We start from the raw sequence: 10,319 nt of genomic DNA, 5'->3' as shown, positions 1-10,319 counted from the left end.
GTTTTGGAGTCTTAGCTCCTTAAGAGCTTGATAATGGAAATACCTGTATCTTCTATGCCATAAGTCTGACTCATCTACCTTAGCCAAATGGCCTAGAAAATTAGTCCTATCCCATACTACAGGAAAACTTTTTCCTTGCATCCTTACCTTCATTAATTCATTCCCATCACATTCTACAATTACACATGATGCTTTTTCAAAATGCAGAGAATAATTCTTCTCAAGCATTTGGCCTACACTTAACAAACTTTGACTAATCTCGGGAACAAACAAAATATCAGTTGTAATCTTGGTACCTACATTGGTTTGGACTATAACATTTCCTTGCCCTAACCTCCAGTAGCTCACCATTTCCCACTTTGACTTTGGACTTGTAGCTTTGATCTAAGCTCATGAAATTGGACATGTTTGGTGACATTTGGTTGGTGCAGCTACTGTTAATTAACTACATCTCTTGATCACAATCAGCTACGCATCCTAAAACCACAGAGAGTTGCTCTTGAGTCTGTTGTTGATTCTCCACTACCTGGGATTGATGCTCCTGCTGCCCTCCTTTATTCTTGCATACTCTTTCTATTTGTTCAAACTGCTTACAAGACCTGCATTGTATGCCAGGCCTAAACGAACATTTGTTTTCAGAGTGGTTCTTTTTCTTGCAGTGAGAACAAGGAGGAAACGTTCTCATTCCTGTATTCTTTCCTCCTTGGTTGTTAACTTTCTCCTTTCCCTTCTTCGCTCCAACATACCTTATGTTTTCACCTTGAAATCCCCCATTTTTTGGCATTCTAACATAGCTCCCTTACTTGAATCTTCCTACCTTATCAACCTCCTCTGCTCTTATGCTTGAAGAGCATGCACAAGTTTGCTAGGCTGATTTGGGACAAGTCTTTGGAGTCTTCAAGTGAAGCGATCTTTGCTTCAAATCTCTCGGGCAAGCTAACCAAAACCTTTTCCACAATTCTCTTATCAGTCAACTCCTCTCCAAGTAGTTTTATTTTATTCACAACATTCATTAGTTTGTCCACATATTCCTTAACAGACTCACTCTCCTACATTTTAAGCATTTCAAACTCCCTTCTCAAGTTAAGCACTTGCATGTTGCGTGTTGTATTGCTGCCCCCAAACTCCTCCTTAAGCTTATCCCAAACCTTTTTAGGAGTTTCACATGCCATGATTCTTGTAAAAACTTGGTCTGTGAAAGCAGAATGTATGCAGGACAATGCTCTAAGAGCATTTGCTAACTCTTCTTCATGAATCCTTATCTGATTCAGTGTTAGGTTTGCTCCAAGGTGAGGGACTTGTCTCTCTTCCTCCACGTATTGCCATAAACTGTGGCCTCTCAAGTAAGTCTTCATTTTGATAGCCCAAACATGGAACTGCTCACCACTGAAGATGGGTGGAGAAAGAGGAGTTGGGTTTGTTTCCATGAAGAAAACCTTTAATAGGGTTGAATTGAATTGTAGAGTTGTGTTTTTGGCCCTGAGAATCATGGTGGCTCTGATACCAATTGTAGGTTTTTAGCTAGAGGATACTAAGGAAAGAGAGGTCAAAACAGATGTGAGAGAGAGATGTAGAGAGGGAAAATTTAAACTGAAATTTTGCGTTGTTTTTCATTCATAAAACAAGGGTGTTTTAAACAAAATATCATCTACTGTTTCACCTAATATTACAAGGATATTTTACAAAATACATTCTTAACTATTCATCTAAAACTAATGTTGGTACTAAAGCCTTAACAACTGGCTGCTACCACCTAAAGCCATCATATTACAATTCAAAAATTTAATAGCTCCATCATTCAAATTAAGCTGCAAACTTCAAACTTCGTGCCAAAAACCTGCAAACCTGCTGCTATCTTCATGTTTTCAGTAAAACATCACTGCTATCAACAAAGTCTTATCCTTATTTCATTCCTTACTTCTTAAGCATCAAAGTGGGGAAGAAAAACCGCATTGTCTAACTCACTTTATTTCCTTTGATTTGAATTTTGTAAACGCTTTTGTTATTAAGTCTGTTGGGCCATGTTGGAGCAAGTTCACATTAATGTCTCCATGAAAAAATCAACCTAAAATCTAATACTATGAAATATAATTCAAAGCGCCTGCTGGTAAGTCCCAGAGCATAAGTATTGTTCCATTGTAGTTTTTTAGGGTTCTCTGTCAATTTAATAGTTATGCATTTGAAATGTAATTCAATAATTTCAGGTGAAGATNAAACAAAATATCATCTACTGTTTCACCTAATATTACAAGGATATTTTACAAAATACATTCTTAACTATTCATCTAAAACTAATGTTGGTACTAAAGCCTTAACAACTGGCTGCTACCACCTAAAGCCATCATATTACAATTCAAAAATTTAATAGCTCCATCATTCAAATTAAGCTGCAAACTTCAAACTTCGTGCCAAAAACCTGCAAACCTGCTGCTATCTTCATGTTTTCAGTAAAACATCACTGCTATCAACAAAGTCTTATCCTTATTTCATTCCTTACTTCTTAAGCATCAAAGTGGGGAAGAAAAACCGCATTGTCTAACTCACTTTATTTCCTTTGATTTGAATTTTGTAAACGCTTTTGTTATTAAGTCTGTTGGGCCATGTTGGAGCAAGTTCACATTAATGTCTCCATGAAAAAATCAACCTAAAATCTAATACTATGAAATATAATTCAAAGCGCCTGCTGGTAAGTCCCAGAGCATAAGTATTGTTCCATTGTAGTTTTTTAGGGTTCTCTGTCAATTTAATAGTTATGCATTTGAAATGTAATTCAATAATTTCAGGTGAAGATTTACTTCGAATTCTTTGATCAAGTCAAAATCTTCTCTGTGTCTGTTCAAGGTTAACTTATGAAATGATTTTGGTTTATTATTTTTTTTTCAAAATTTTCTATATACAATTGAACCATTCTTTTAACAGATCAAATAGCAGTGAGATTTGAGCTGTATAATTATTTTGATATGCCACTTGCTATTGTTGGAGAATTTTATAATATTCAGATGGCAAACAATATTAATCTTGTTTTCCCATGCATTGGATGATTCTGAATGCTATATGTTCTTTCTCTAGTTTTTCTTCATCAAATGAATAACCCCAAAAAAGCCCCCCAAGCCAACACCATAGTTGATAATTACAACTGCATAAAAAATCTTCTCTTGCCAGGGAGCCTCAACTTGAACACTTCCTGAACTTGAGGAACTGTTGTTACCAGTACAATTGATTCCAATTGTAGTTCCACATAAGAATTCATTTGTAATGTATGCTGATCCATCTATGTTCATTGTGTCAAAGTGCTGCCCTGTTGGAATTCTGCCACTCAAATTGTTGTAGGACAAGTTAAAAGTTGAAAGATAGTCCAGCAATGTGATTGCTCCAGGAATCTCCCCACTCAAGTTGTTGAAACTGAGGTCTAGTGACTCCAGACCTGACATATTACCAATGGTCTTTGGGATTTCACCAGAAAGCTGATTATGTGATAGACTAAGCATATAGAGTCCCTTTAAAAGGCCTATTTCCAATGGAATGTTTCCTATAAGAGAGTTGCCTGAGAGATCTATGCCACTGAGATACGTGCGCACGACCTCGTGTTGTTGTAATAATCCTTTGCTCACCATGTCTAGCTCTGCCCCTGTATACATGGATGAGATGTCATAACCAAGAATGTTTCCATCCAAAGGTTGAGTTCTCATCATCTTCAAACCATTTAGTCTTCCTGGCACATATCCTGAAAGCTTGTTGCCTAACAAGTCTAAATATTGCAGCTTCTCTAGTTTGTTTATCTCCTGAGGAATTGAATCATTGAAGGAGTTGGATTCTAGTACCAGAAGGTGGAGGTATTGGAGATCTCCAATGTATTTGGGTATCCTTCCTCCAAATCTATTACATTCCAGCTTAAGAATTCCCAAAATCTGAAGTTTTCGAATGAAAGATGGAAAAGATCCATTAAACTGGTTGCTAGTAAGGTCAAGATAGCTCAAATGTTCGGCACCCTCTAGTTCATTTGGAATTTCTCCACTAAGTTTATTGCCTCCAAGGTTCAAAAAGATGAGAGAAGTGAAATTTCCTAAACTGGTAGGAACTGTTCCTACCAAACTATTGTTAGAAAGATCAAGGAGCATCAACACACTATTTGAATGATAGAAAGAGAAGGGTATCTGACCGTACAATCTTTTCCCAGAGAATGATAAAAATCTGATTTTTTCAACTGCTAACTGTGCCTGGGTTAATGCCTGGGAAATTGTTCCTGGACAAGTCTATAGCTTATATATCCTTAAGCAAGGTAGGGATTGAACGATATAGAGATAGCAACGAGAACAAAACAACAATATAGCAAATCACAAATAATAAACACAGAGAAAATAACACGTGTGATTTACCCTGGTTCACCCAATATGGGCTACGTCCAGCCGAGTCAATATTATTGCAATATTTCCTCACCTCTCTCGTTTACAATGAATGAATTACCCTATGATTGCTATCACACTCATAACAAGAGAAAAATATGTTTAGATACTAGGTTTAAAGTGACAAAACCTAGTTTTACAGTGACAAAACCTAGTTTTACAAGGATTCCTATTCCTAAGTCTAAAGCCAATAAGGGCAATTCCTCACCTCTCTCGTTTACAATGAATAAATTGCCCGAGGGCACTGCCTCACACCCGCTGCCTGGTTAGCAGGACCCCCTCGAATGCGTCTACGTAACCCATTAATGCTGAAGTAGTCGACAACTCCAACACTGAATTCATATTGATTATGAACCTGTATGCATTTGGATTGGGTTTCGGAGATCAATAGCAATAACATGAAGTGATTCTGAACAATTAATTCTATGCCAAGTGGTTCACCCAATATGGGCTACGTCTAGCCGAGTCAATATTATTGCAATATTTCCTCAACTCTCTAGTTTACAATGAATGAATTGCCCTATGATTGCTACCACACTCATAACAAGAGAAAAATGTGTTTATATACTAGGTTTAAAGCGACAAAACCTAGTTTTACAAGGATTCCTATTCCTAAGTCTAAAGCCAATAAGGGCAATTCCTCACCTCTCTCATTTACAATGAATGAATTGCCTGGGGGCATTGCCCTCACACCCGCTGCCTTGTCAGCGGGACCCCATCGAACGCGTCTATGTAACCCATTAATGCTGAAGTAGTCGACAACTCCAGCACTGAATTCATATTGATTATGAACCTATATGCATTTGGATTGGCGTTTCAGAGATCAATAGCAGTAACAATAAATTTAGGGGTGAGCACGGGTAACGGGTAGAACCGGAACCTGGGGGTAGAACCGAAACTGGAACTGGAACCTACCTGAAACCGGCACTATGCGGGTAGGTTCCGATTCCAATTTTTTGGAATCGACACTGTGCGCTTTCGGTTTCGATTCTTGTGTGTGGAGGAACCAGAACCAGAACCGGAACCTGAAAAAAGGGTACCCTGTTTGGAACCGATTTTTGGAACCTGTTTGGAACCTGTTTTGGAACCTGTTTTGGAACCTGTTTTGAACCTGTTTTGGAACCTAGACTGCAATGAAATATTTGTGAAATGTGAATCATGGGGGGTTTCTATTATTTTACATATAAAAAAAAAATTAAAATAGAAAAAGTTAAATTTTTGGAATAACCTAATTAAATAAATATACTAATACAATTATACTGATTACATATAAATTACACCATATTAAAAACTTTAATATATTAATATTAAAGTTTTGATTAATTAAGTGAATAATTGGAATTATGATTCAATTAAAAGTGTTTTAAATTTTTAATGTTATTAAAAGAATTATTTTTGAATAAAATAGTATATTTGATTAAATAATAATATATTTAGTTATTTACTTCAATTATCAAGTTCTAAGCATATCTCTAGTAAATTAGCAATTAAGTAATTATATAAGATAAATTGATAAACATTAATAAATTTTATTACTAGTTAAATATCATACTTAATCAATTATAACATTACATTATATAATTTTATAACATTACTTAATTGATTTATAATATAATTAATTATAGCATTACATTAATTGATTACTACTTAATTAATTGACTTATAAGTTATAACATTTAGTATATTACTTAATTAAATAATTAGAAATTTAATTAATTATAACATTACATTATAGATTTATAGTATAATTACTTAAGCAATTATAACATTTCATTATAAACATTAGTACAAACTTAATTAAATGATTAAAAATTTAATTAATTATAATTTTACATTAAAGATTTATAATATGATTACTTAATTCACTATAATATTACATTATAGTATGATTACATAATTAATTATAACATTACATAATTAAATGATTACTTAATTGATTATGATATTATATTATAAATATTAGTAATTACTAATTTACTACATAAACATTAGCACAATACTTAATTAAATTATTAGAAATTTAATTAATTATAATATTACATTATAAATTTATAGTACGATTACGTAATTAATTGTAACATTACATTATAATTAAATAATTACTTAATTAATTATAATATTATATTATAAACAAATTAATTATAATATTATATTAAAGATTTATAGTATGATTACTTAATTTCTTGTAACATTTCAATATTTCATTATAGTATGATTACATAATTAATTATAACATTACATAATTAGATGATTATTTAATTAATTATAACATTATATTATGAATATTAATTATAACATTATATTATAAACAAATGATTACTTAATTAAATGATTATTTAATTAATTAAATATTACATTATAGTTAAATAATTACTTAAATTATAACATTATTACATTACATTATATTATGATCACTTAATTAATTATAGTATTACATAGTTAAATGATTACTTAATTAGTAGAAATTTATAACATTACATTATATATAATTAAATAATTACTTAATTAATTATAATATTATATTATAAACAAATTAATTATAATATTATATTAAAGATTTATAGTATGATTACTTAATTTCTTGTAACATTTCAATATTTCATTATAGTATGATTACATAATTAATTATAACATTACATAATTAGATGATTATTTAATTAATTATAACATTATATTATGAATATTAATTATAACATTATATTATAAACAAATGATTACTTAATTAAATGATTATTTAATTAATTAAATATTACATTATAGTTAAATAATTACTCAATTAAATTATAATATTATTATATTACATTATATATTATGATCACTTACTTAATTATAGCATTACATAGTTAAATGATTACATAATTACATAATTAGTTATGAATTTATAACATTACATTATAAACATTAGTAATTTACTAATTTACTATATTATTACATTACTTAATTAAATGATTAAAAATTTAATTAATTATAACATTATCTTATATATTTATAGTATGATTACTTAATCAATTATAACATTCCATTATAAACATTAGTATATTAATTAAATAATTAGAAATTTAATTAATTACAATATTAAATTATAGATTTGTAGTATGAATACTTAATTCACTATAACATTACATTATAGTATGATCACATAATTAATTATAACATTATATAATTAAATGGTTACTTAATTAATTATGACATTATATTATAAACATTAGTAATTTACTAATTTACACAATACTTAATTAAATGATTAGAATTTTATTAATTTTAACATTACATTATAAATTTATAGTATGATTACTTAATTAATTATAGCATTTTATGATAAACAATATTACAATACTTAATTAAATTATTAACAATTTAATTAATTATAATATTACATTATAATTAAATAGTATATTACTTAATTAATTATAACATTACAATTTACATTGTAGTATGATCACTTAATTAATTATAACATTATATAATTAAATGATTACTTAATTAATTATGACATTATATTATAAACATTAAACATAAGTAATAAATTAAATTATTAAAAATTTAATTAATTATAACATTACATTATTGTTAAATAACTACTAAATAATTATAAGTCTTTATAACATTAAATTATAGTATGATCACTTAATTAATTATAACATTACATTATAATTTAATAATTACTTAATTAATTACAATATTACTATATTACATTATAAACATTATTAATTTATAATATTAAATTTATAGGTTATGAGTTACATTGGGCATAAATGAATGAGTAATCAAAATTTATTAGGAGTGTATTTGTAAACTTTTAAGGTATTTTTGTCATTTTTTAAACTAATAGGGGGGTAATTTGATTTTTTTAGGGTACCCGGGAAATGAACCGGAACCTGCATTTTAGGTTCCGGTTCCTTGAATTGAAGAACCTGCACTGTGCAGTTCCGGTTCCGGTTCCTTTTTTTGGGAACCTGCACTGTGCGGTTCTGGTTTTGGTTCTCTCGAAAAATGCAGGGTACCCGGAACCACTCACCGTAAGTAACATGAAGTGATTCTGAACAATTAATTTCATGCCAAGTGCAGCAGTTTTGGCCTTGCCATGACGACAACCGGTTTGAAGGGTCTGTAAGATGTGATTTCCGCTCTTTCCTGATCATAGCAACAAGTTATGAATGGAAGATTAGAGATCAGGGGAAACAATAAGGAAACATGGATCAGAAGGTTCATGGTTCTAGTAAACACATGTCCTTATTATTGCAAATTTAATTGCTGATTTATAACCATTGATTGGTATCAGCTAAACACTTGGATGAAATTCCTGGAAGTTTCATTTGAAGTTATTACAAAATAACATTTGAATAAGATGAAATCTTACATCGGGCTATGGCATCTTATCATCTAAAGTCAATGAAACTTCTTTTTCATTTCTTTTTCAGGCAGATTGTAAGATTAAAATCAGAGGGGCCTGCTTCAGGGCGGCACATACGATACTAGAATGTCTTTTTCAAAGCATGTCATGCCTATATCTATCCCTTTGAATAATTCAACACATTAAAACAAATATTATAAAGTAGAAGAATGAGCTATAATCTGAATCTTTTGACATGGGTATAAAGAAATATATATCGAGGATAGTCTTACGTGTTATTAGTTAAAAGTAATAAGAACAAGACGCATTTAGTAACAAAGATTAAGAAATAGAAGTGTTCATCACAAGATAATAAAAAAAAATATCAGCTGTAGAAATTGAAAAGACAAATTAATTATAATAACAAATCCTGGAAAAATTATTGCACTGCCTTCAGGTGTTTCCTTATATCACATAAACCTCTGTAGTTTGGAAAACATTAAAAAAGAAAAAGTAAATAAAAAAATAACTATCCTTTCTCTTTTTAACGAGAAATTAAATTAACAGATCTTACAAAAATACTTTACAATATTCAACTGCTAAGATAATAGTACTGGTGTAAACATCTGAGAATGCATCTATGCGAAATTATTACTAGTCCTTTTCTGTTATTTTAATCCTGTTTTCGCATGCGTTGGATGATTCCAAATGCAATACGATCGATGGTCATCCAGTAAATGTTCCTCCAGTTGTCCTTAATCAAATAAAGAATCCCAAAAAACCCCAGAAGCCAACTCCATAGCCAAAAATTACAACTGCATAAAACAACTTTTCCCACCAGGCATCTTCAACTTCAACACTTTCTGAAGTTGAGGAATTGCTTTTAGCAGTACAACTGATTCCAAGGGGATCTCCACATAGCAACTCATTGCCAATATATGCCGATCCATCTATGTTCAGAGTTTCGAAATGATGCCCCGATGGAATTTTCCCACTCAAATTGTTTTAGGACAAGTTGAACATCGAAAGATAATCCAGCAACGTGATTTCTGCTGGAATCTCCCCACTTAAATCTCACCACGGAGACAATTATGTGAGAGATTGACCATAGGGAGACCCTCTAAAGTTCCTATTTCAGTTGGAATATTTCCTGTCAGACAGTTGTACGAGAGATCAATGCCACTGTGATATGAGCGGACGATTACATAGTGTTGTAACAATCCCTTCATCGTCACAGTTAGCTCTACTGCAGCGAACATGGATGAAATGAAAAAACCAAGAATAGAGCCATCCTGAGGTCGGGTTTTCAACATTTTCAAACCATTCAGGTTTTCAGGGATGGGACATGAAAGTTTGTTACTCGAAAAGTCAACATATTGCAGCTTCTCCAGCTTGGTTATCTCCCAAGGAATTGATCCATTGAAGAAATTCGATTCTAGCACAAGAATATGGAGGTTCTGGAGAGCTCCAATGAACTGTGGGATCCTTCCCTGAAATCTATTAAACCCCAGCTTGAGAACTTCCAAACTCTGAAATTTCTGAATAAAACCTGGAAAACTACCATTAAAAAGGTTGTCAGTAAG

At 31.1% G+C, this 10,319-nt stretch overlaps 1 protein-coding gene across 1 annotated transcript in view; it reads right to left on the bottom strand.

Moving 5' to 3' along the window:
• Nucleotides 1-9,803: 9,803 nt before the first annotated feature.
• The window catches only part of LOC116109155 (probable LRR receptor-like serine/threonine-protein kinase IRK), a 1,892-nt gene continuing 1,376 nt past the window's right edge, over nt 9,804-10,319 (bottom strand). Inside the window, exon 2 of the mRNA XM_031395385.1 lies at nt 9,804-10,274. Coding sequence (XP_031251245.1) covers nt 9,804-10,274 — 471 coding nt within the window. The remainder of the gene's footprint in view (nt 10,275-10,319) is intronic.

The sequence above is a fragment of the Pistacia vera genome, unplaced genomic scaffold (genome assembly GCF_008641045.1).
Source record: "Pistacia vera cultivar Batoury unplaced genomic scaffold, PisVer_v2 Contig573, whole genome shotgun sequence".
NCBI lineage: Eukaryota > Viridiplantae > Streptophyta > Magnoliopsida > Sapindales > Anacardiaceae > Pistacia > Pistacia vera.
This window is presented reverse-complemented; position numbering and strand designations above follow the sequence as displayed.